Source organism: Octopus bimaculoides, chromosome 16 (assembly GCF_046866305.1).
Source record: "Octopus bimaculoides isolate indiv1 chromosome 16, ASM4686630v1, whole genome shotgun sequence".
Classification (NCBI taxonomy): Eukaryota; Metazoa; Mollusca; class Cephalopoda; order Octopoda; family Octopodidae; genus Octopus; species Octopus bimaculoides.
Genome location: NC_142943.1, coordinates 46,240,042 through 46,267,717, shown reverse-complemented (window position 1 = coordinate 46,267,717; position 27,676 = coordinate 46,240,042). Strand labels below are relative to the sequence as shown.

At 37.3% G+C, this 27,676-nt stretch overlaps 1 protein-coding gene across 8 annotated transcripts in view; it reads left to right on the top strand.

The window, feature by feature from the left end:
- The window catches only part of LOC106872482 (ATP-dependent chromatin remodeler CHD9), a 128,408-nt gene that overhangs the window by 86,542 nt on the left and 14,190 nt on the right, over nucleotides 1-27,676 (top strand). For 4 of the 8 annotated variants that reach the window (XM_089364630.1, XM_089364629.1, XM_089364632.1 and 1 more), the window contains 17 exons: nucleotides 1,317-1,417; nucleotides 1,617-1,728; nucleotides 2,521-2,633; nucleotides 3,487-3,602; nucleotides 4,698-4,771; nucleotides 4,939-5,141; nucleotides 6,374-6,548; nucleotides 7,391-7,509; nucleotides 8,579-9,360; nucleotides 10,331-10,420; nucleotides 10,531-10,755; nucleotides 11,172-11,244; nucleotides 12,283-12,422; nucleotides 13,133-13,198; nucleotides 15,113-15,233; nucleotides 18,118-18,260; nucleotides 20,821-20,937. In XM_089364630.1, coding sequence (XP_089220756.1) covers nucleotides 1,317-1,417; nucleotides 1,617-1,728; nucleotides 2,521-2,633; nucleotides 3,487-3,602; nucleotides 4,698-4,771; nucleotides 4,939-5,141; nucleotides 6,374-6,548; nucleotides 7,391-7,509; nucleotides 8,579-9,360; nucleotides 10,331-10,420; nucleotides 10,531-10,755; nucleotides 11,172-11,244; nucleotides 12,283-12,422; nucleotides 13,133-13,198; nucleotides 15,113-15,233; nucleotides 18,118-18,260; nucleotides 20,821-20,937 — 2,770 coding nt within the window. Of the gene's footprint in view, nucleotides 1-1,316; nucleotides 1,418-1,616; nucleotides 1,729-2,520; nucleotides 2,634-3,486; nucleotides 3,603-4,697; nucleotides 4,772-4,938; nucleotides 5,142-6,325; nucleotides 6,549-7,390; nucleotides 7,510-8,578; nucleotides 9,361-10,330; nucleotides 10,421-10,530; nucleotides 10,756-11,171; nucleotides 11,245-12,282; nucleotides 12,423-13,132; nucleotides 13,199-15,112; nucleotides 15,234-18,117; nucleotides 18,261-20,820; nucleotides 20,938-27,676 lie in introns of all 8 variants that reach the window. The other 4 variants (XM_089364627.1, XM_089364625.1, XM_089364631.1 and 1 more) reach the window with 1 other exon arrangement.

Sequence of the window (27,676 nt, the reverse complement as noted above, 5' to 3'; positions counted from 1 at the left end):
TATCTTTTCTTTCTCTTCTCTTTTCTCTTACTTCTGCTATCTTTGTCTCCCTGCCATCACTGTCATTTTTTTCTTCTTTACCCTCCTGGGTCTAGGGGAAGAGGTAGAGCCAGTGATGTTTGTGGGCCATTCTTGGAATGGTGAGAGTAATGCCATTATAACTTCTCTTGAACTTTTGCAAGTCATCGCTTGTAGAAAAGATATGAGTTGGGAAATTCCAAAGTGTTGATATTTTGGGGAAAAAGAACTGGATCAGAGCAAGAGGGTTCGATTGTGATGAGAATGATGAGGAGAGGTGATTAGGGTGGGAATACACGAGCTCAACTGTCCCCCATTATAATGGCTGTAAAAAAAGGGTGAGAAAGAGGAGAGATGACAATGCAGATGTTGACCAGATGCTAGAATGCATCTGTGAGTGACGTGATGACAATCAGATGGGTGACTTTTTTTTTTTATGTAATGTGAGCAACAGCATGGTTCCAGATGTGAGAACAATACATCAATTGGGCTTCATGTGAGCTTTAGTTCAATAAGTCTGTGGGGGGTGGGGTGCAAATCTCGTCTGACTTTGAAAAGAAGGGCTAGTTGTTGAGATGCAGTCCTAATTATGTTAAGGATGTGATGTGTCTGCTAGGAGAGAGATCTTTGGTGATGACTCAACAATTGGAGCAATTTTGTGGGCTCTGGCTGAGTGCTGGTCATGATTAAAGGGTAATATGATTATGTTTTCTTGAAATGAGTAACTTTTGCTGCTGTGAATGGGGCCAAATTGGTATCCCTCAAGCGGAGAGTGTTTTAAGGTCTTTGTTCACAATCAAATTAGGTTGGGAGTGGATGCTGCATGGTTGGGGAATGTTAGGGAGGGATGTAGGGAGTCATGTCACCTGCATAAGTGTGGGTTGTGTTGGATGTGGTAGCAAGTAAGTCATTGATGTATAAAAGGGGACAAAACTGAACCCTGAGGCATATCAGAGTTGATAAAATAAGGGACAGAAAGTGCTCTGTCAACACACTTGCTAATAAGGGATTCTGATAGGAAGCTATCACTGCCCCACCATACCTACAAAAAAAAAGGGAGAGAAACAAGGAATCCATAGGCAGGGAGTTTTGGTAGGAGATTTGCATGCCAGCTGTGGTCAAAAACCTTCTAGTCCCCTGCTATCATCTTTGTCCTCTACTCCTTTTGGTGGGGGGGGGGCCTCTACCCTATTTGTCTTTGACTCCTATGTTTGTCCTTCATTCTTTCTGTATTCCGTTTCTTTTCTTTATGAAACATTCCAACCGTAATACAAATATCAACTCCTATTTTAACAAAGGGAAATTGATATTCCTCGACCTGGGACTGATGGTGAGCCTCCTTGTGACTGGTGGGATGAAGATGCTGATAAATGCCTTCTGCTTGGTGTCTTTAAACATGGTGAGCAAAATTCCTTTTCTTTAACTACACTTCCTTATACCTCTCTCTCTCTCTCTCTCTCTCTCTCTCTCTCTCTCTCTCTCTCTCTCTCTCTCTCACACATACAAGGAATGACTCAACACATTTGAATGTAGAAATAAAGGAAAGAATGACTTGATTCAATGTTTTCAAGTAAACATTTATCAATTTCTCATTGCAGGTTATGAAAAATACAGCCTGATTCAACAAGACCCTGCACTTTGTTTCTTAGCACGTTGTGGACCCCCAGATGGAGCTGCTCTGCTAGCAGAGCAAAATGACGATAATTTTGAGTAAGTTTTTGGCTGGTTGAATTCCATTAGACTATTTTCTAACTAAATATTACGAGTGGAATAGGTGAGAAAATGGGAGTCTTGAGCTTTTGTTGTGGTTGTTACTCCAAAAGAAGTCTAATCTCACTGCTAGCACTCCTTTGTCAATGGATAATTCTTCACTTGGCTGTTGGGAATGAGTCTCAGATTACTTGTAAATATTAGGAAACATTAACAGTTTTCATTTTTTATGACTATTTATGGTTTGATCACATTGCACATTATATGTGCAGGTGAAGATTGCATTTAAACAAAAGAAGGAACCTGATTACCATCCATATTAAGGTGCAGAGGAGCTCAAAGAATTCTAAATTTACTTTGATTTTTTTTGGTGAATTAAGCTTCAGAAACTCAGTTGTCCAAGTAATATTTAATAAAGTAAAAAAAATATTTAAGATTTATTCTTTAAATTTGCTGACTCTTTCAATTATGTGGTGCGGTGTGGTGCGAGACACTGATTTTCTCATAGAATTCATTCATTAATGCTTGTTTCGACTATTTCATTAAACTGGAAAGCTAATTACTCTGACTCAATGTGTCTTCCTTGCAACAATGCAATTTGGTAGACTGTTATATCAGCTAAATTAAGATAGGATGTTCACAAATGGAATGTCTTTCTCTGTTTTTTTATTGTAATAAGATTTTATGGAATACCGAAAAGGTGCATCTTTCCTTTGAGACATTTTTCTTGACAGATTTTTAAATTGTAATTTGGAGAATTAATTATAGTAAATACTTTCCATTGTTTTCCAGTAATGAAGATGACATTGATGTACAGATTTGTCGTGAGAAAGATGATGATGAAGACTATATAGACCCAACACCAACTAATTATACTCGATTACAACCTACTCACCACTTTGAAGGTAATTTAAAAGCATCATCATCATCATCGTTTCCATGTTTCTTAGATTGTGAATGTTCATTCTGTGTTTCCTAAGTTTAGACAGATTTTCTTGAATTTCCCTTGAAATATTTTATTGTTAAAGATATTCTCAAGAAAAACAAAAGAATATTTAAAAACTCTGTGTCTCTTCTAAATTTTTCTCTCATTTGCAACCAGTAGACAAGTTTTTATTAAAAACTAGCTGAATAGCCTGTCATCGCTGGGCAATTTTTTACAATAGAATGTCTTATATAAAGTTTTGTTTATTCCATGTCAGACAGGCTTCTTGATCAGGACAGATTTGTGCAATTTTTCACAAAAAAACTTCATTAAGGATTTTTTTTTTCCTTTTTAAATTTATTTACATGTCTATTCAACTGTTTCACATGACTTCATTCATTAAAACTTCTTTGGTTGTCGTAATGCTTTGCTTTCATTTATTTAATAAAAATTCCTCCTCCTAATGATTTTGTTTTCATTTTGTGATAGACAGCTATCATGCAGAAAACACGAGTGTTTAAATCTTGTTTTCTGATTGGGTAAAATTGATTAAACGTTAAACCTCAGTAACATTTTTCTGCAATTTTCCCAGAACAAATGAATAACAAAATCAAATTTAATGTGGAAAATTATTTCAATATACCAAATTTGAAAATTGTGACTTAATTTTAAAATCTCAGTTAGAATTATAATCTTTCTCTTTCAGTATTCAGTAATGTCAGTTATTTTCTAATCATTTTGTTTCTTTTCTTTCTTTTCTTTTTTTTTTGTTCATTTTCTCTTCACATTGTTGAAGTTTTATTAATGTAAGTCGTCAATGTTTTATATTGCAGAAGGTAAACTTCCGTTCCCAGCCATTTCGGAATTAAATACTCGACTGAGGCGTGTTATTACTGGTTACCAAAGAAACCATTGCAAAAACCAGCTTCTCTTGGCACAGAAAGCCCGGGTAAGCAATAAAATTTTTGTTTTTCCTTTTTCGGTAGAATTTTCTTATTTTATTGAATTCGTGTGCATGTGCAGGTGGGTGTCTCATCATCATCATCATTTCCTCTACAATTAGAGATTGGCACGTTTTTATGCAGCTGTCCTCATCCATATGCATCATCATATGACCAAACCGGTGCAGTCTTCTCTGTTGCACCCTACATCTGATGCCTCTCATACCCAACTTTTCTCTCAAAACACTGCCATATATGCACCCTGACATGTTTCTACAGCTGGATGCCCTTCCTAATGCCAACCACTCCAAGAGTGTAGTGGGTACTTTTTACATGCCACCAGCACGGGAGCCAGTCAGGCAGACCTGGTATCGACCATGTTCAGATGGTGCTTTTTGCGTGCCACCAGCACAGGAGCCAGTCAGGGGGCATTGGCAATGACCATGTTCGGATGATGCATTTTACATGCCACCAGAATGGGAACCTGTACGTTGTGGTATTGGAACATCACCAAAGATTTCGTTTTCATGAAGATTCAGGAATATCTTCTCATTTTCTTCTTTTCATACCTTTTTAAAGCCCATCTGCTTCTAGCTAATTTCATTAATTATACTGATAAATTAGTAAATTGATGAAATGATTGAGTACTTATATTTAGTTTTGTGAATTCTCTCTTCTGAGCTCAAATATTGTCAGTACTCTCTTGGTGTTTCATCTTTTGGGGATTAATTGACAGGTTAATCCTACAAAATTTTGCCTTCAGTCCACTCAAAAGAATTCAGCTGTATAACATTTAATTCTGTCCCTTTTCCACATATAGTACCCATCTGTTAGTACTGTAACTAGACTTCTACTTGTTAATTAGAATTAGTGTACCACCATTGAGATGAACCATCAACACCTAACCATGTCATCTGGCCCCACCAACTGGCTCAGCTTGGTTTGTCTTCCATTTGATCTATCTATCTAGGTCGTCCCTCACGATGTCCCATTTGAAGTGTTGTCATTCTCTTTATTTACTCTGATATTGGATCATCCACCAATTAAGTAATGAACTTTGGGTATTTATTTGTATTTTATTTTATTTTTTTTAATATTTACAGCGGATTGAACGGCGTGTACGTGCTGAAGCAGCTCATAAAGAACGGGAAATCCGAAGAAGGGAATCTCAACAAAGGTAAAGGACCTACTCTATTAACATCTATTTACAAATTGATGTCGTTGTCGATTTTTGGCATTATTAATTTGGACTTATTTCTGTTGTCTTCTGTCTGTCTGTCTGTCTGTCTCTCTTCTTCTCTCTCTATTGATTGAAAATCCCAGACTTTTATGCTTTAACCCCAGGTGGTCTCGCCGAGAAGAAGCAGACTTTTACAAGACAGTGTCTTCTTTTGGGATCGAGATGTACCCTGGTACAAAGACCTATAAATGGGACCGATTCCGTGCTTTGGCCCGACTTGATAAGAAATATGATGAAACATTAAGTGAATACTTTGAAGCATTTTATGAGATGTGCCAGCAGGCATGCCAAAAGGAGAAAGAAGAAGGTGAGTCTCTGAAATACTCTTCTCCCCATGATATGTATGTGGAACTCTACCGATGGAATGAATATTGGTTAGAGCTATAGCTGTTATGAAAATTCTTTTAACACCTATTATCTCCGTTGGCAATAATGCATTTTTTTTTTCTACACCCTGACCTCCCGCTCTCATTAATGTAATACCAGGATAACTGTTGACAAATGTCTTCCCATTTTAAAAATAGGATTGTGTGTTTTAAAGTTTTAAATTTTGGAGCACTGCACTCTCTCAAAAAGAATGAAGTTAGAATGAAATATATATTAAATTTAAGTCTGCGACAAGGTCTCTACATAGTTGCTTGCTCTTCTAGAAATGGCAGTTGAATGTTCCTTAAATTAAACCTTAGATGAGGAAGGAGGTATTGGATAATGTAGTGCAAGATATTCCAAAAATGATGAAATGATCATGTTTGGATTACAGGTTTGCTCCATCAGAGCTAATCTACAACTGAACAACATAATTTTTTTATATCTCCCTTCAAACCTATCCCTTCTGCTCTGACAGGCTGCTACAACACATTCCAGTTATTTATCCCTGCAGTAACTAAGAACAAACAGTAAGTTTGGTACCTGTTAAAAGCAGTGTCCAAAATATTCCATATGCACATTTTCTTTAGTGTGAAGCACTAAGAAACCCATACCCTAATTTCTCTATGATTAATTATTGGTAAACAGGTACCCAAGGTGCTACGATTAATGTCTATAATGAACTGGTCGTTTTATCCAGTGCAAGATTCATCTCTCATTTATTTTCACATGACAAGGGTCACTACTACGCACTGGCTTTATGAGCTCCCCACATCTCCTATGTAGACTTGCCTGCTAGAAATAGCAACCAAATCTTCCTAAAATACAACCCACCATCCTAAAACAAAACTGGAATACCTTTGATCAATAGTAAGTTCGATCAGAATGTACCCGGAGCTAACCCCCCCCCCCTCACCTTTTTTTTTTTTTTAAATGTAAAAATGGATGAAATATCTATTAGCATGAGTTTAGAAAAAAGAAGCTCATGTTAATGTGTAGAAGACCTGAGACCGCTTAGACATACCAAAGGAACACCTTGAACGCCTTGCAGCACTCCTTCACATTTCCAATAAAATTTTGTGTGTAAATATGATAGCATCCTGTTTTTCTCTCCCCCACTTCCAGTTAGCTGGTTGTCTCACAACATGAACGCTTGCGTTGAACCAATTACAGGTGAGAGGGCAAGCCGTTGCTTATCTAGAATAAATCTGCTCAGGAAAATCCGGGAGGAGACTCTAACCCATCCCCTGTTTGAAGCACGTATCAACTTGTGTCAGATGTCCTATGATCTACCGACGTGGTGGCAGAGTGGGAAACATGACAAGGAACTCGTATTGGCAGCTGCTAAGTAAGTGCAATTTTACAGCTTTTTTCTTTTAATTACATTATATATGCATGCATGCACGCACACACTACAAATCACGAATGCAAAACTCTTGAGTATCAACAAAGAGAAGCCTCACCTCCCTCTACATCTCTTTGTATATCATTATCATCATCATGTGTGTGATCATCCTGTTTACTTCCCCATAGCTTCCATACTGTCATGGCTTGAGTCAGCCTGTTTCAGTGCAACATCTCACCACTTTATGCTGTCAATTAGCTTCTCAATTTCTTCGGCTCAACATGCTGAGATTTCACATTCGTCACTTGTTTTCACTTTAAAACAAAGAAACACAATTTCTAAAATGTTCTTGAAATGGTTTTGGTTCCTCTGTAAATACAAGAGGTGTTGTCTTTCTTTGTTTCATTTGTTTCACCGTTTTTACCATTTGCAACTCTAAGTATTATTCATGCAAAAATGTTTAAAAGCAAAATACAGTTGTTGCATTTTTATTCATATGAAGTTATCTCTGTATTCAGACACGATTGATAGCCATAACTGTCTTTTATTGTATTCCATAGTGTTGGTAAAATTCCAGGAAGTTGAATCCTGGACCAAGTTTTGATTCCTGGTTGAAGCCTTTGTACTTGATTCTTGTCTGAGTTTTTGACTCAATAATTACAATCTAAATGAAGACAAAATCTTCAGTGGTCCCTTTATAATCCAGTGGATTAAGGGACATTTTTAGTTTGCTTTACCTTTTTCTTTTTTTAAAATTTTTTTCCCCCTTTTTTGTATTTTTCTGTTATTTCTATTTTGAGTGTACATTTTTTGACTGCTATTTTCTTCCCCCTTGACATCAACAGACATGGTGTGTCTCGTACTGATCTCAACATTCTTCCAGACCCATCATTTAGTTTCCATATACAGTTACAGAACAAGATTGATCCAGCAGCACTTCCCTCCTTCTATAAACATTACAACTGTGAGTAATTCCTTCTCAGTTTTCATTTTTTTTTTTTCATTATATTTTTATGAACTTATTTTTGTTATTTGTTTATTAATGATTTTAGTGAATAGCAAATTTCTGGAACTGTTATCAAGTTCCTTTATATCAAATGTGCTCTAAATTTCACTAGATTTCTTCATGGATATTAAATACCTGGATTGTTCAGTTTTCTTATAAGCCTCACAAATGCTTACATGATTAGCGACAGACAGTATTTAGTGCAGGGGTCAGTTGGACATTCAGTATTATTGAAAAACACTGACCAGTCTTGTGGTGCCTATAGCAGCAGCTGTAACATTATTCTGACGGTAGAGTGTAAGGGATAGAATTCAACATCGTTTTAGCATTTACTTTTCCACGCTTTAATGGGTGGGGGTAGATTTTGTACTGTTGGTTGATCTTCCTGTTGCCAACACTCACTTGTTTCTTGGCCAGGGAGTGATTCCTTTCTGAACAACATGTTGGATGCACATGTGCACAAGCCACACACTGATACACCAAGAAGCTCACTCACCATAACTATGTGGAACGGCTGGCATGGGTGAATGGAGTGTGGTGGTATGGGCATGTGTTGAGAAGGGATGAGGAGCATGTTCTGAGGAAGGTGCTTGGGTTTGATGTAGATGGACTACAAAAGTAAGGTAGACCGAGGAAAATGTGGAGGGAACAGGTGGAGGAGGAGATTGGGAAGAGAGAACACCCAAAACCAGGCAAGATGGCGAAATGGTGTGAGGCTGGTTGCTATGGCATCGAGGTAGATCCAGCCATCACCATTGACAGGGGCAAAACCGGATTTAAAATGATGGATGATGATGATGATTAATACTTAGTAGCTTAAACCAAGTAAATCCATCATATGGCCCAGGAGCAGTTTTAAATGTCTGCTGCAAACATTCAGGCCAGGTCTTATTCCTTCTTCCCACCACTCTCAGAAATGGTTGTGGCTATTACTCTTCCTCTTCTAAGCCATAAAAGAAAAATATATGTGTGTGTGTGTGCATAATTATGCCTGTTTGTTTATTTGCTTTTATTTTTGTCTTTCCAGATGACCCCCTCAGAGAATATGATTCTGATTCAAAAGACAGTCAGTTTGTTGGTAAACTTCGTTACTTTGGAGAAGATGTAAAATACATGAAAGGAATATCAAACAAGCCACTGTCACCCGACAGCAATGATGACAGGATGGACACCGGGGAAGAAAGCAACCTATCGATCAAAAAGGAGCCTCCTTTGCCAAGAGGTGATGTGCCTTGCAAAATGGATGTTAATGATGGTGACAGTAATGGTCACAGCTTTGCAGGTGGTGGTGAGGATGATGACGATGATGATGATGATAGTGGTGTGGGTGAGGTGAAAGATACTGACAAAGATAAAACCAGTCCATTGGTTTCAGCACCAACCAACTCCACTAGCACCACCACCACCACTGTCATGTCTTCATTATCACCTTCATTAGGAGCTGACCATGACCTAAAGACATCATCATCATCATTATCTCAAGCAGATATCAAGACGGAGAAGTTACCTTGTGAGACAAAGGCAGATTTTGTGAAAACTGAACCTGAAGACGGTTTCGATTCCAAGAAGTCTATTCTTGGCTTTCGAAAGACAGACAGTGATTCAGACACTAGAGATGCAGATAACAAAACGGTTTTGAAGAAGGAAGACGATGATGAGGAGGAGGAAGAAGAGGAAGAAGATGCAGGGATTAATGATGAAGACGATGATGACGATGAATTGAGTGTTGACAAACGGTTTAGCATCAAAGACGAAACCAGCAACAGTGCCCATGCCATGCTTGGAATTAACAAAGATTCAATGTCACATGTAAGTCCATCATTTTATTTATAAGTTGTTATTTTTTCCCCCTGGCTTTGAGGGCAATAAAGGCTGTTTTACCAATAAATACAAATATAATTCTACAGAATTTTATAGTTTTTAACTCAACCTTACCTTTATGTTGAAATTCACTGATTATGCTCTTGGACATCGTGTATTCTTGATGAAATGAAATCATTTTTAAAAGCATTCTGTTCTTTACAATTTTTACATTAGACGAATATTTGTTCTCATCTTGTTTGTTGTTAACACAATGTTTCGGCTGATATACTCTCCAGCCTTCATCAGGTGGGGCATATGGCGTAGTGATTAAGAAAGCAGGCTACTAACCCCAAGATTCTGAGTTCGATTCCAAGCAGTGACCTGGATAATAATAATATCGAAAAGTACCTTAGGAATGAGAACCCAGGTTCGAAATTTTCCCAAGACACCTGATGAAGGCTGGGGGGTATATCAGCTGAAACAACAAACAAGATGAGGACAAATATCCGTCAAATGTAAATAATGTACATAATTCTTCATCTCTTTAATATAGAATTGTATTCTGTTCTTTATTTTGTGGTGGCTGCTTCTAATATTTGAATCTAAAATTGTTTCTTTTGAATAGTATTGTTGAAAAAAAAATGAGTCTTGATTAGTTTAGTTCTAATAACCCCATTATTATTGTATGTTGGTATTGCTCTACCGAATGGGCAAGATATGCACATGTACGCACACACACACACACACTCACTGTTTTGTTGTACAAGAACATAAAACTATTTAACATTTCTGCTGGAAGTGAGTAGAATCCTGATGCAAGTGGTACTTAGAGGTTTTATATCTTTCAAACCCAACAAAGAATGCAGTCAACCATTCCAGGTCTTCCAGGTTTTCCAAACATTTTCATGCATTACACCATACTTTGAAACTTGATTCTTATAATTTAAAAAAAAAAAATTTTGTTTCTTTTTGCTAGAGTTCATCTGTTAATCCTAATGATTATCTGGATATGGACCTGGATTATGTTGGTAAACAACTTCAAGGAGTCAGTGCCATCTGGCCCAAGGTAGGATTAGTGAAATTTGTTTCCATTTTCTGTTTTTTAATGAATACTCAATTTGGGATCAAACTTTATATTGTTTCTTACTCCTTTTTGATTTGTTCTTCCTTCTCCAGGACAAAGTTTTAGTTGGCCGTCTTCAACAGATCTGCTACGCCATTGAAAATGGTGAGTGGCCGGTGATAAGGAAGCAGCCGTTCTTGCCCCAGACCACTGATTCTCATATCAACCCTCCAGTCAGCAGATTGTCTCCCAAGCCTGAAATCTCCGATCTTGAACCGGAACTATCTTTCATGGATAGCCTCAAACCAGTGAAGCCTGTTGTTGAGTACACTTCTGAGGTAAAATTTCTCACTCTTCCTTTTCCTCCTTCATTAATGATTGCAACCATTTCTCTCAAGGGGTTTAGGGGTGAGGAATAGTTATCTAAAATAGGGAAACTGAAAGATTTTAACTTTTGATTGTTCTAATCAGAGAGAGAGAGAGAGAGTTTTATCAACTAGAGTGTAGAGGAAACTGGGAATTGTGGTGGGGCATACGTTTCTTGTGGTGTCTGATGATGATTTAAGTGAAGTGAAACAAATACAAGTAAGAGTGCAAGTCAAGTGATAGACTCTACTCGTCTTGGTCTTCACTCTATTTTACAACCCTTGCAATCAAGATTTATTTAAAATAACATTAATGTAAAATTCATTTGATTCATTTAAACCATTTATTATTATTATTAAAAAATGTTATTTTGTTTTTACTCCTAAAGGTTGAAGGTATGAAAGTGAAAATCAGTAAGAATAAATTTTGCCGTAAAAAAGAAGAGTTTCAAATGGACAACGGTAAGATATTTTTAATGTCATTCTCTTTCTGTTGTCCTTCAGTATAATAATGGCATTTACCTGTAATCACCGTTCCTGTATTGGTCTGTAGCAGAACAACATGAATGGTAAAAGCACATTTACACTCGACTTATTGCTAGGTGTAAGTTGAAAGAGTGAAAGCTTCAAGATTGAAGGCAGCCGGACATTTTGAGGTATACTTTGCCAGGTGCAGAATGCATATGGCTGGCAGTTTTTGGTATTTTACAGCTGAAGAATCACATGAGGAATATAATTCAATTATAGTGATGCATCATCATCATCATCGTCATCATTTAACGTCCGTTTTCCATGCTGGCATGGGTTGGATGGTTTGACTGAGGTCTGGAGAGCCAGAGGCTGCATCAGGCTCCAATCTGATCTGGTAATGTTTCTACAGCTGGATGCCCTTCTTAACGAAGTGATACCTTCTTTACCGTTTTTATACCATTTGCATTGAATCCATCACACAGTTGTTGATTTTGAAATTAAAAAATCTCCTATCAATGCTTTAGAAAAGGATCTCTTGTTAAGCAATGTTCTAAACATGCTATTAATAAACACTTATTTTATTAATTCCTTCCCAATTTTTTTTTTTTTTCACAGTCAATTAAGACGTAAGCAATGTATTTCATTAAAAATATGGTCATGAAATGGTTAATCAGGTTTCAAATTAAATTTCACTTGGGTCGGTGGCAGTATTGATTTCAAATTTTGGCACAAGGCCAGCAATTTTGGAGGATGGGGGTAAATCGGTTAGATCAACCCCCACTGTTCAACTGGTACTTATTTTATTGACCCTGAAAGGCAAAGTTGACTTGGGCAGAATTGAACTCAGAACGTGAAGACGGATGAAATGCTGCTAAGCATTTTGCCCAGCATGCTAACGATTCTGCCAGCTCCCCACTTTAATGTCAGTGGCAATATTGCCAGGAAGCAACGTTTGGCTCAGTTCTTCCAGATTGTTACCCAAAATTTAAATTTAGATTTTAAACCTCCATATTTGCTTTCTTGTTTCAGCTCCTTCACTACCTCCAGTGCCAATGCCAACATCAGCACCAGTACCATCTTCACTCCCTACATTCCCCCAGACGAACCACTGTGCCTTTTCAAGTGATAATGACAGTTTAACAGAACCAATGAATCTGGCAGCATCTTTGGTATGATCTTGTATTATTTTGGTTTCTGTGAGCTGAGAGCTTTGCATGTCTTTAATGGCTGGTGTCTAAAACACAAAGCTATTTTCACTTGTCGACCAATGAATAAATTCACTCAACCATAAAGCTACATCATTTGTCGCAATCTACCATTTTTATTGCTTGCACCATGTATATTGTTGTCTCTTACAGAAGTTTTTGTCCATGTTGTTTGTTAATCCAGTACCATGTTTGGGTTATTTATTGCTAGGTAAAACTATGACTGAGTAAGGCATTCTAGCCATAACTGTCCTACCATTTCAAAGAGTCTCTAGGAGTACATCATCTGATGTGTCTTCTTTGTTTAAAATGGTAGGAGGTGATTTGAGGAAGATTTGGCTGTTACTTTAAGCAGATTGAAAAAGCACATAAACAGCTCAGTGTTCCTCCATCTTAACCTCTTATCTGTGATCCAAGGATTTGAGTGACAGATGCAAGGTTAAGATGCAACACATTTGGAGGAATATGAAAGTTAAAGCAGCACAGATTCTCAGCAGTGCTTGTATTAGCTTTCAAGTCCAACAAACTTAACTATTTCTTTCATTTTAAGTGTGTTGCAAACAACTGCTAGTGACCATCACTGCTGAAACTCTTCAGACTTAACCAGAAGCATGCTTAAGTAAAAGTATGGTGATTAATTAATTTTTAACAATTCTTTTTTTTTTCTCCACCAGCCCCAGTATAACCAATTTGGAGAAGATGCGGCCATGGCAAAAGAATTATTTATAAACCAAAGTTTGGTGAGTGATAATTTATTTTTGAATATAAAATTATTGATTTCTTGATTGATTAGTTTCCTTGATTTTTGTCTCATATTTCTTTATTGCCCACAGAGGGCTAAACATAAAGGGGACAAACAAGGACAGACAAAGGGATTAAGTGGATTACATCGACCCCAAAAGGATGAAAGGCAAAGTTGACCTTGGCGGAATTTGAACTCAGAACGTAACGGCAGATGAAATACCGCTAAGCATTATCGCCCAGCATATTAACGCTTCTGCCAGATTCTGTCTCATTTACTCATTGACACATTCTCCTTCTTCAGGCAGACCCTAACTCTACAATCTAAATCCTCCCAATGCAATACACTCACTCCTCTCTCATCATCATTTTAATGTCTGTTGTCCCTGCTGGCATGGGTTGGATGGGTTGACCAGAGCTGGCAAACTAGGGAACTGCGACAGAGGGAGAACAACTGGAGACCATGGGGACACGTTGACTGCCTTCATCTGTTCTTGAACTTGGAACAGGCAAAACAGGTCACTCCTCTCCCTATACACATATATAGAACTCATATTTATTTATCTATATAGAACTCATACACACACATATAGAACAACAAGAGCTCCCTACTCTAATGGACTATGATACCACAAAACTTGACTTAAAAAGGATTTAGCTAATCCTATCAGGTGGCGGTATTAAGCTAGACGTGACCTGGACCAATCTTTGGCCGAAACATACTTAAGTTATCTAAGTTACACACACACACGCACGCACACACACACACACACACACTTTTTCTCTCTGTCTGTCTCTCTCTCTTTCTCTCTCTCTCTCTCTCTCTCTCTCTCTCTCTCTCTCTCTCTCACAGCATTTATTAAGAAAAAAAATAAACATTTTATAAAACCACAAAATTAAAACTTGTGATCTTAACTGTTTCAGTCTTCAAGGTTGGGTCATAATCTATGGATTAAGGTACCAGAAGTCCAACAATTTCAGCATAAACCCACACTTTTTAGAATATGGACAGTAATGTTGAACTTTATCTCAAAGGATTCATCATGATTAACCCAAAACCATGATGGCTGAGCATCTTACACTCAAAGATTAAAAGTCCAGTGTATGAAGACCATTGATCTCTTGCCAACATCGTCCTCATCATCATTGTTTAATGTCCGTTTTCCATGCTGGCATGTGTTGGGTGGTTCAACTGGGGTCTGGGAAGCCAGGAGGCTGCACCAGGCTCCAGTCTGACCTGGCAGTGTTTCTACAGCTGGTTGCCCTTCCTAACGCCAACCACTCCGAGAGTGTGATAGGTGCTTTTTACGTGCCACCAGCACAGGAGCCAGTCAAGGCGGCGCTGGCATTGGCCACATTCAGATGGTGCTTTTTATGTGCCACCAGCACAGGGATCACAACTACAATTTCCATTGGTTCAAAATATTCTAAACGTTTTCTTTAAAAAAAAGAGAAGTAAAATCATTCAGAATTTGTAGACCTACATTAACTTGGCTATGTTTATATCATTTGTGAAGGCATGTGGCCTAGTGGCTAAGCATGTTGCCCACTCATGATCGAGCAATTGTGGGTTTGATTCCCAGATTGAGTGGTGCATTGAGCAAAACACTTCATTTTCACATTGCTCCACTCCCATCAGCTGTTTCTCTCACGATGGGTTTCCACTCTCCCTCACCCCCCCCTCTCTCTATATATATATATATACATAAATTGTAAATGCAAAGGGTTTTCACGCAACAGCGAATGTGCGGTTATGGTAGAAGACTCTTTGTCAAGCTGCTACGAACTGGAAAACAGAACTACTTGATAATTTAGTAAACTTCTTGATTTCACAACTATGGCTGCCTTTAATCAACAAGGCATGTCTACCTTGCTTTTGATATTAATTTCTTTCATTCTGTTTCGCTCCATAGCTTCAACAGACAACCATGAAGAAGAAAAGGGGTCGCAAACGTAAGAGTGAGAAAATAGCGAACACTCTAGAGGCTATCATGAACGATAAGCTCCTGTCACTGCAAAATAATGAAAATCCAAGTAAGAAGTTCATTTTTCTGTTTCATTCACCTAGTTTTCTCATTGACCAGTGTGAGAGCTGAACTTTACGATAGAGTAACATTCACACACACACAACAATCTTTCTTTAAATATGAGGGTGAGTCAAAAATTAATGCCATTTCGTTTAGGACAGGTATAATTACCAACACAGGAACATGTATCATACATCAAAATGAAGCTGGTCCTCTGTGGATCACATCCCTACTTCTCAACATAGCCACCATTTCTCTCAATAGCAATGTTCTACCTTCGAATGAGAGCATGTATCCCTGCCCCGTAAAATTCTGTTGACTGTTCTTTGAGCCACTTCTTCACTACACTTTTCACTTCCTGGAATAATGGTTACCTCTCAAACACTCTTTCGTGGCACTGAAGAAATGATAGTCTGAAGGCGCTAAATCTGGTGAGTAGTGAAGAAGTGGCTCAAAGAACAGTCAACAGAATTTTACGGGGCAGGGATACATGCTCTCATTCGAAGATGGAACATTGCTATTGAGAGAAACGGTGACTCTGTTGAGAAGTAGGGATGTGATCCACAGAGGACCAGCTTCATTTTGATGGATGATACATGTTCCTGTGTTGGTAATTATACCTGTCCTAAACAAAATGGCATTACTTTTTGACTCACCTTCGTACATGAGTGTGTGTGTGTTTGTAAAATATACACGCACAGAAATAATTGTGATATATATGGAATAATTTTCATTTACACTTGCCAACTTTTTTAGTAGGTTATGTAATGATCATCCAACTATTATTCAAACAAGAGTTAAAGAGTGTATATGTATATATATATATATATATATATATGTTGTTGTACTTGGGGATGGTCATATTGCCAGTTTAGCCAATAAAAACACATGCACTGTATATTTGGTGTTAATTTGCTTCAGCTTTATATTACATTAATCTTAATCTTATTTCGGCCAGAGTTCTTTCGTCACACTTCTGTGACCTCATCTGTGGTCCTTTGTTTCCTTCCTTCTTATGTGTGTCTCACCTTGCTAAATATCAGCCATTTTGTATTTTGTATTCCTATTGTATGTGTCTACGCATGCGTGTCTGTCAATGTGTCTGTCTTTTGTAAGTGCATGTGTGTATGGGGAGTGTCTGTATCACCTATATACTCTGTTAATACGTGTTCGTTTGTATTTGTTTTTATTTATATATATATATGAATTCAGGTATAAGCTCAAATTGGGCAACCATGCTCATATATTTATAAATTTGACTTAAAATGCATATACATATATTATTACATATCACATTTTAAGTCGAATTTATTAATTTATTAATGTATGGTTGCCCAATTTGAGCTTATATCTGGATTTGTATCTTTTGTCTTAGGTTCAACCTGAGCACTTCTTTTTAGCAGTTCTATATATTTTGTAAGAAAGAACATTAATAATATTATATATATATATACATCCTGATCTATGTATCTTGTCTCCCTGACAGACAGTTCTCTATCTGTCAGAATATTTAGGATCCTGAGAGGCAATAAGAAAAAGCAGTTGCTTGTGATAGACTGCTGCTGCTGCTTCTAATAGTAGTAGTAGTAGTAGTAGTAGTAGTAGTAGTAGTAGTAGTAGTCTACTTAAGGAATCACTTTTATCTACTTCTGTACAGTTTCTATCAGTTAAAGACCATTTACAACTGTCTTCTTCCAGGTCAACCCAGTTGCTGTTGTAAATAGATTTGGTAGATGGAAACTGATAGAATCCTTTCATATATGTGTGTTTGTGTGTCTCTTGACATTGCATAACACAAGCAGTGTCATTCATTACCAATATTCTATGAAGTTGCAAACACATGTCTGGCCATGGAGAAATATTGTCTTGCTTGAGAACAAGCAAGTGTCGATGATAGGAAAGGCATCCAACCATAGAAAGTTAGACCCAGTAAACTGTCCAATCCACAGAGGCATGGTAAAGTGGATGTTATATAGGAGTGGCTGTGTGGTAAGTAGCTTGCTTACCAACCACATGGTCTCGGGTTCAGTCCCACTGCATGGCACCTTGGGCAAGTGTCTTCTACTATAACCACGGTCCAACCACAGCCTTGTGAGTAAATTTGGTAGACGGAAACTGAAAGAAGCCCATCATGTATATTGAGGAAACCCCCTTCGGTCATGAATGACCATGGGATTGCACCTAGAAAGTTACCCTCTGAGGCACAAGTCCGGGCAAAGTTGTATATGGAAGGCTTCTGATGTTATCCAAGGGATAGGCAAAGGGGCTGATACAGCTTGGCACCAGTGATGTTGCAACTCATTTCTACAGCTGAGTGAACTGGAGCAATGTGAAATAAAGTGTCTTCTTCAAGAACACAACATGCAGCCTGGTCCGGGAATCAAACTCACAATCGTAAGCTCGACACTCTAACCACTGAGCCATGCACTTTCACATCATGTATATAATATATATATATATATATATATATATATATATATATATATATATATATATATATATATATATATATATATATATATATATATATATATATATATATATATATATGTGTGTATGTGTCTGTTTTTGTCCCCCCTCACCATCATTGCTTGACAACCAATGTTGGTGTGTTTACATCCCCGTAACTTAGTGCCTTGGCAAAAGAGTTGGATAGAATAAGTACTAGGCTTACAAAGAATAAGATCTGGGGGCGATTTGTTTAACTAAAGGCAGTGCTCCAACATGGCCACAGTTAAATGACTGCAACAAATAAAAGAATACACACATGGTAATGAAAATACTGACGGAATAGATACCAAAATTGATTTGTATTTAATGTGAAAAAACTGTGCTTCTATATCGTTGATGTATAACACCTGTTTTTCTTTTTTTTTTACAATGCCATTTAGCTGAGCGCATCACCATGGTACATGAGAAAGATGGGATTATTCTATCTGGGGAAGAAGCCCCGATGAAAAAAGACTTTAGAGAATGGATGGAGCAAAATCCAGGCTACAAGCCTTTTATTAGTCTCTCAGACGAAGACTGGGAGGTATGCTCATTAATGTTTTAATTACCATATTAGCATTTTGTATTGTGGTGGTTGTGTAGGGTGATAGACTGGTTTCTTTACAGCTTAAGATATTTTGTCACTTCTTTCTTTAACCCTTTCGTTACCAACCCGGCTGAAACCAACTCTGGCTCTGAACACAAATTTCTTGTTTTCATAAGTTCTGAATTAAAATCTTCCTCCAAACCTTAGTCACAATTTATGTTCCTAACACTAGCTGAATGATAACTGTTATTTTACTGAATTCTTTTGTTATATTTAAAATTAATCGAAAGAAACACAGAGCATCCTCAAAATAAATGCAGTAATGAAAGGGTTAAATCTTTCGTGAGTAAAGATGTGTGCTCTTTTTATATTGGTCTTGAGTTCCATCATTTCTACAGATTCACCGTTCAACTTCTGAGTCAAAAATAACAAAGAAATATTGGCAGCAGATACATCTGATTCATGTCTGCCATAGATTAGATGTGTCATCATACTGCATCAGCTGATTGCAACCTTTTTTTGTTTTTTAAATCTTTCAGTCAAGAGGGAAGGCAGTGTCTGTATGGTCCAGTACAGGCTGCAGACTCTGGTGGTAGGGAGAAAGATGTCTACAAACTGGAATACTTGCAGCAGAATGGACTGCCAGATGGTGGCATTAAGCTGAGTGATGGGTTTGAACTCATGGTTTAAAAAGAGTGAGACCAAATGCTGCAAGACACTCTGATATTCTTGTAGTTCCATCAATCCATCACATTGGATTGTAACTTTATTCTGAAACCCAAAAGATAAAACAAAGTTGGTTTGGGTGGAATTTGTACTCAGAATGTAGGGAATTGAAACTAATATGAAACATTCTGTCTGACATTCTAATTACTCTCCGTCACTGGAGATCAGATTAAAAAACATATTGGGTTTTTCACATAAAAATTTTTGAAGAAAATGTTTTAAAATTGAAAATTAGAAAAAGAATGTAGAAAAATATTGAGTAAAGATTATTTGCCAACATAACATGGCAGTCCTGGTTTAGGACGAATGTTGCTGTAATTTAGCCCCAGGAGACATCGTCTCCAGCTGGCTATACAACACAATCTGTGTCCTTATATTTTCGAACAAGGGAATCTAGCACCCCCACTCAGCTCAAAACAATATCTGTGTATTGCGATTTCCGGGTTATTTCCCCTCCATCAGCACAGAATAATTGTAAATATTGTTTAGGTTTTTTTATTAACCCTGTCATGCTGTATTCTCACTATAGCAGGAATTGGTTAAACATCATCTCTGCCAGACTACTGGTAAAGTGATGATGAGCAAAACGTATGTAGAAAAATAAGATGCTACAAATTTTGTCCATTAGTCTGCCTGCAATTGTTACTCTTGAGCTGTATATTACCCCCCCCCCCCCCCTTTTTTTTTTTTGTTTTTTTGTTTGGAAGCCCAAGTGAAGGGTGAAGTTAGACACAGGGTCCCAAGTCTGGGAAGGTCAATCATAACAAAATCATAAATACCAAACAGCTTTATTGATTCTTTCTCCACTTGAACTTCCCATTTCCTTTCCAGACTTGCAAGAATATAGATTTTCTAAAGCCTTCAAGTGTATTTTTAAAATCTGCAATGTGCCATGATGCTGTGGATCCTGTTTGAGGACCATTGATCTAACTTGTTGATTGCAGCTGTTAGAATTGACATGTTCTACTAAGAACTAATTCTAAGAACCAGCGGACATTAAACGATGATGATGATGATGATGATGAATGCTTTGTGTCCTCTCACTTCTGTCCATCTCTGTCAACATCCAACACTCTTGACAGCAATGACTTCATACCTCAGTGGAAATATAATACCAATGGGCTTTTATCTAAAACCTTTAAGAATCTCATATCCTATTGGTATTAAATCTTCAGATAAAATGCCAGTGAACCACAGGCAACATTTCCCTGACCTGTTTTGACCTGCTTCTTTAGTAAATGATTTAAATTTAATCTTCTGACAAATTACATAAAACACCCAACATCATTGTCAACAGAATCTAGCTTGCTTACCAACTACATGGTTTCGGGTTCAGTCCCACTGCGTGGCATCTTGGGCAAGTATCTTCTACTATAGCCTCGGGACGACCAAAGCCTTGTGAGCGGATTTGGTAGATGGAAACTGAAAGAAGCCCGTCGTATATATATATATATATATATATATATATATATATATATATGTTTGTGTGCCTGTGTTTGTCCCTCTAGCATTGCTTGACAACCGATGCTGGTGTGTTTATGTCCCCGTCACTTAGTGGTTCAGCAAAAGAGACCGATAGAATAAGTACTAGGCTTACAAAGAATAAGTCCCAGGGTCGATATGCTCGACTAAAAGGCGGTGCTCCAGCATGGCTGCAGTCAAATGACTGAAACAAGTAAAAGAGTATATCTTTGTCTTCTTTCATCTTCTCATCACCATTCTATTCAATGGTCATTCCACCAGCGACTGTTTGGTACTGTTTTTAGTCACATTTAATTTTTGCTTTTAAAAAGGTCTGATGTTATTTCTTCAATTCCTCTCCCTGTTTCAGCCTGAAGTTGAGAAGCGGCGGCGGCGGCGGCCTAGACTCGACCCAGCAAAATTGGATTTTGAAAACCTCACTGGGGATGAGAATGTCTCTGTTGTGAACCGTGAAAATGGGAAAAAGGTTTGAACCTGTTTTCAGGTTAACTACTTGTTGGTGTGATACTTACTCTTGCTGCACTCCACCTCATCCCTCCCCCCCCCCTCATTCACTCTCACTGCCTCACATTTCATTTCCACCTCTCTCTCTGTCTCTCTCTCAACGTTGCTTTGCTGATTGTGTCTCATTTTATCTCTAGTTATTTATGTATATATGTGTAGAATGTTTGTGCGTGTGATTGATTCCAATTCATTCATTCCTACCAAAATCTCTCATTCTTCCTCCATTCTTCCCTCACATATGACTTCTTCTCTTTCTCTATTTCATCTTGTAATTTCTCCAACTGCGCCTATTTACTCTTCAGCCTCCCACTTAATTTTCATACACATGGAATATGAATGTTGTTATGGAATTTGTATATAAATCTATGATGGTGCTTGGCCTTGTGGTTAGGGTGCTGCACTTGAGATCATTATATCATGGGTTTGATTCCCAGACTGGACAGCATGTTGTGTTCTTGAGCAAATGACTTCATTTCCTGTTGCTCCAGTCCACTCAGCTGTAGTGGGGTCACCCTGTCACAAACTAGTCTTCCGATCAGCAGGGAATGTCAGACTGGTCACCTCACCAGCTGCTGAGTGGCATCGTTCGAAAGTTGAAACAATGCAAAAGCGCATTGTGACCAGCAGTGTATAACTACATCCAATAGTCTGATTAATCATTCGATATATGAATATATATAACACGTAGCTGGTGACAGTATCAAAAAGTAGCTTGGTCTGGCCACGTAGAATAAAGTACTCAAACATATAAAATATATGAAAGCTGATTTTAATTTTCTATGGAGGGAGGTGCCAGGGTGTAGAGTGTCAAAGTTCTCTCCTTACCTCTTGATTTAAAAAAAATTTTCTGTTCTGTGGTTTTAGAAAACCAAATCCCTAGAGATTCTATCAAGTCTTTTAGTGCTGTGCTGTGTGGCTAAAATAGAAGAATCGCTGGTGAACTTAAGAATTCTGTCTGCAACTGATGCTATTTTGTTTGGTTCCATGCTCCAGCTGGGTACTACTTCTGCAACCTTTGTTTTATGAGGGAGATGAAGTGATTTGCATCGACAGAAAAAACATTATCCATATTTAATGGCTTAACTGCAGGTCAGTTCTAATCAAACAGACTTGTGGTAAAAGGGAATGTTTTTTTTTTAAGATGATAGGATATGAGGGAGGTTTAGCTACCATTTCTAGCAGGTCAAGTGACTACATGAATGCCCTCATTAGCTTGAATATGTCAAGGGATAAATGATAAGGAGCAAGAAATAATAAATTTAATGGAATTAAAACACTTTTAATTTTTCAAATCCAGATGTTTTCATTTGATAATATCTTGATTTTCAGACAATAATGAAATATGATCTTAACTGTAAATAATGAGCTTTGACCGTGAACTGGCAGAATGACCAGCGTGCTGGACAAGCTGCATGGCTGTGTTTTGTCTATTTTTACATTCCAAGTCGAAATGCTGCTGAGGTTGACTTTGCCTTTCATTCTGTCATTGTTGATAAATGCCATTTGGAGCAATGGGGTCAAAGTAAACGACCAGCCCCCCCCCCCCCCCACTCCCGTCTCCCAAAATTTTGGGCCTTGTGCCAAAATTAATATTATTATTATAAAGTGGTATGGTTTGATTAAATTATCAATTCAAAATAGTTTTCATTCCTAGATAGAATAGTTACCCCCCCCCCCCACTTTTTTGTTTGTTTTTGTTTTAAACAGAGATCTCAGTAGAAGTGATGTGGTCAATGAGACAATTGGTGGTATTTAGACTACCATCTCACTTGTGGTTTCAAATCTGTTTTAGTTTATTTCACTCCATCTGTGAGAGAGAGAGAGACTGTTCATTCTGTCCATTCCTTAATTTGATATCTAGCTTTGTGAAGGTATATGGGTGGGGCAGATGCCAAGGAATAAGTTCTTGATCTGTAAAAAGTTATGTTATATATATATTTATACCTGCCCTACCCTGGTGGAGATTTGCATATCATATCATATATATATATATCCATCTCACCCAACAGTAAAGTGGAGTGAAGCATCAGTAATATGACAACACCACCCCCCTCCCACTTGTTGTTGTTGTTGTTGGAATGATTGTTTGCTTCACATTCTCATATTGAGAATGATATGCTTTTGTAGCTAGTCTGCTATAAACCTATATCTGTGTTTCTTGCATGCTAATGTGAATGTGCCTGTCAGAATGTTTTTCGAGTGAGAACTTTAAAAAAAGAAAGTAAGAAAATGTCATTATTTTTTGTGAAAAATGAATTGAAATAAAAAAAAAAATCAGATTTAAAAGTTTTTTTTTATTCGAAAGCCAGTTTAATCTACTCTTGACTGAGCTTTATGTATAAATTATTAAAGTTTTTTCCATTTAATTTAATTGATTTCTATTTTTTATTAATTTAATATTTTCGTTTGATTTGAACATTAATTAATTATTGTAACAGTAATTAGTAACATTAATTAATTATTGTTTTTTGACAAAGGATGGTAGATTGGTAAAATTGATTAGTGTCAAGCAAAATGCCCTGTATTTAGATAAAAAGGCCTATTTGTCGAGATCATACTGAGATTGAGTCTACCTTTTATCCTTCAAAGGATGGGTGGATAAAAGAAGCGCCAGCAAATACCTGGGTGGATTGAATCAACTGTTCTCTATTTCTCAGTTTGCGACTTTGTGCCTTTGTTAGAAATCAATATCATTCTGGGACCCAGTAACAAACAATGTCATCACGATGGTCCGAGGTCTTCTTGATGGATACTTAATTAAATCTAAACGTTGGTTCTTCTCTGTTCCTTGTTTAATCTCCTTAAAGAAACACACGGATTAAGCTTTGCAAAATAATAATTACAAAAGCAGTAATGAAAGCTGGTTAAACTAAATGGCAAATGTGACTTAGTGTTGTAGCTCTTTATTCTGAGTCCAAATCCTGTTAAATTAATCCAAATTAACATCCGTGAAGGTGGGGTACAGAATTATCTCTTGGTGACCAATATTTGGTATTCTTGTGGACATTATCTTCAACCACACCACCCACTCAACAAAACCAACTTTTCATTTCAACATTCATTAAAAAAAAAAAAAATCCAAAAGACAAAATTATCCATCAATGATGGTTGTATAATTCCATAAAAAAACTATAACTAAAAAGAAACAAACTATTTAGCACAAAATGTGCATTCATTGACACAGAAGACACAATGACACAAGGCGGAAAACCACAATACCTCAGCTCTTTAGCATTTAAACTGACCATGTTCAACCCAAAGATTCTTACTGTTTTATGTTCAAACTGGTCAGATCTGGCCTCTTACACCTACCCTTTAATGCCATTCTAAAATAAACAATTCTACTATTAAAATGTCAAAGCTATGAGGTAACGCATGATTAATTCAAAACAAGGTAAATAAATAAACATTAGATTTGATAGAATGCTAAACGGTTAATTAACTTTTCATAAATTATAAGCGACACTTAAACTGATTTCCTCTTTGTACAAACTCCTCCTCTTTTGGACACTTATCTGGATGCTCTGCATCAACACCCACACTTATAAAGCTTCTTATGGAATAAAAGCAAATGGATTTAAATTGCAGTGGTAATACGTGACTTAGTGGTTCGGGTATTCGGCTTGTGGGTTTGATTCCTGACAGTGCATTGTGTCCTTGAGCAAGACACTTTATTTCATTTTATTGCTCCAATCTACTCAGCTGGCAGAAATGAGTAGTACCTGTATTTCAAAGGCAAACCTTGTCACATTCATGCTGAATCTCCCTGAGAACTACATTAAAGGTACATGTCTCTGAGGAGTACTCAGCCACTTGCAGATTACTTTCACAAGCAGTCTGTTGCACTGATCGGACCAACTGGAACCGATGGAGTGCCAGTTTATTTCAGCTGCAATATCTTTTAAACCCATGTAAGGGAGGAGAGTTCATCTTTGTGAATTCTTCTAATCTTGACAAATTTGGTTCAAATCTCACTGAACTTACCTCTGCCTCTCACCTTTCCCAGGGTCAGTAAAATAGGCACCAGTCATATACTCAAGCTGATTTGGTCGACTGTTCCCAATTGCTCACAAACACTGACACATTAATAATGTTGCTAACATTATTGCAATATATATTTATAATGTGTACAATGGATGTGGTGAGTTCAAACTTGATGCAACTTTGTGCTCTGCTCCTGGGCAATGCAGTTCGTCATCACTATCGTCATTGTTTAACATCCACTTTCCATGCTAGCATGCATTGGACGGTTTGACTGAGGGCTGGCAAGTCAGAAGGCTGCTCCAGGCTCCAACCCAATGAAAGCAGTTACGTTTGCTTATTTCATCTCATTTTTTTCACTCCTACACATTGGTTAGTGGTTGCAATCACACACAGACACACACACACACCGTTGATTTTATTGCATCTTGGTTCCTAGAACCTGTTGAACTAGCTGGATTACAATTTCAGCTAGATCAACAAAGTTCCCTGGTTGACATACCTACCATAGACAGTATCAAAAATATCCAATTCTTCAGATAAAATGCAGCCAAAATGTGAGCGATGAGCACAGCAGTGGCAGCTGTTGTTGTAAGAGTTCTGGGATTAACGTCAAAATAGAAATGGGTCGCACAATTTTTAAAAAACGGTAAAATAAGTTTAGAAAGTGTAGGTAATTTGTTGACATTTTTAGTGAGATTCTGTTGAGATTCATAAAAATGAAAAATACAAAGATCTCTCTCTCCATCCATGGAGAGAGAGATCTTTGATTGGGGGAAAAAATGAGAAAAAAATGTAAAAGGTAATAAGCAAGAATTCTACCTGTGACTAATTAATTTTATACTTCATATATCTCTGGAATGTACTGAGGTGTATTTGAAACTGATAATGATATCCAAATTTTGGATGTGATACAGGTTGTTTGTTTGAATGGCACATTAGTCTTTGGTCTGTTGAGGAAGCGCTGAAGTATTTCAAAATAATTCTTTGATGGTTACTTGCTTGGTTTCTGGAGACAACTGGAATGATTTTGGCTCAGTATTGTATTGTTGATTGGGGCACTTTACAATTATAGAGTATCATTATGATGTTGTTTAGCCCCAGGCATCCATTGTCTCCTTTTTTTTTTTTAACCTTTAAAAGTTGGATGTGATTTGATGAAGGTTTGACTGCTGCTATTTCTAGCAGATCTAATGAATGTGCTGGTTTATTTGTTGGTTGTATCATCATTTGTGGTGAATGGATACATTACCAAATGATTAAGAAGTGTGCTTTACAGTAATGATGGGCTGGCTTTGATTCTACTGTATGGCCATCTTTTACCACAGCCTTTGGTCAATCCAAACCTTGATGGAAACTGGAAGCCTGCTGGATGGATTATCATAACAGTAATTTAAAGGTACAGCCTTGTATTGTGTCACTCTGATTCTCCTTGAGAATTATGGTTATAGAACACAATTTTCTGTGGAATTGATGGTATATTTTATGTGTATATGTGATTGGAAGAAAAGCTAGTGTATGTTTGTTTCTTTCTCTTTGAGAGTTGTAAAAAGTGTCACTGTTACACAAGTGGTCAAGGAAACAGGTGAGCATTGACAACAGGAAGGGCATTTGACCATAGAAAATTTGTCTTTGATGTATTCCATCTGATCCCTGTGAAGATGGAAAAGTGAAGGTTAAAACCATGTGGGCAAAGGTGGTAGTGGTAATGATGATGATTCTGAGCGCAGAGTTCTTGGCTGCAGGCATATTTTATATTTGGCTAAGCAGGAGACTTTTCTGCATCTATTTCTCTATCCATCAATCCATCCATTCATCATACATATACATATACGTACATATTGAAAGAGATATTGTCTACTGTTGTTAGAGGCTCCCCATGTTGTTGGAAGTATTAAGGTCAATTCTGCAATCCTCAGAAGACTGATTATAAACAAGATGAATGACTGCTGATATCTTGTGTAGCATATTTGTTCAACTCGTAGTAAATTAGGCAGTAAAATGCTGATACGATAAATGTTATTTGAACATCGTGACGGACTTAATTTTCATTTAGGTTAATTAACTTAGCTAATTATGAATGAATTAACTGCTAAGATTTTCATTATAAAATGGACCCCTTGATGGGATCCCTGTATGTGATATATACAGATTCACCCTCCATTTCTCTCTCTATATATATGTGTGTGTGTGTGTGTGTGTGTGTATATATTATCATTATCATCGTTTAACGTCTGCTTTCCATGCTGGCATGGGTTGGACGGTTTGACTGAGGACTGGCGAGCCAGGAGGCTGCATCAGGCTCTCATCTGGCTGCCCTTCCTAACGCCAAGCACTCTTGAGAGTATAGTGGGTGCTTTTTAGCACGGTAGCCAGTCAGGCGGCACTGGCATCGGCTATACATATATATATATATATGTGTGTGTGTGTATATATATATCTTTTGTTTATATATGGTTACTTAATTTACTTGTTTGATCTCAGTTGATCGCTTTAATTAGCAATCAAACAGAAAACAAAACTTTGCAGCCTCTGGATTGTGATGATGTGACATCAAAACTTGCTCAAGACAACAAAAATAGGAATGTAACAGTATCCAGCATGAAAAATGCAAAACTGGTAATGAAAGAATTTATCAATGGAAGCAACATTTGCCACGCATTGAAAAAAAAATCTTAGAAATCAGCGGAAGTGGAATTACTGTACTTAGCCATATTTTT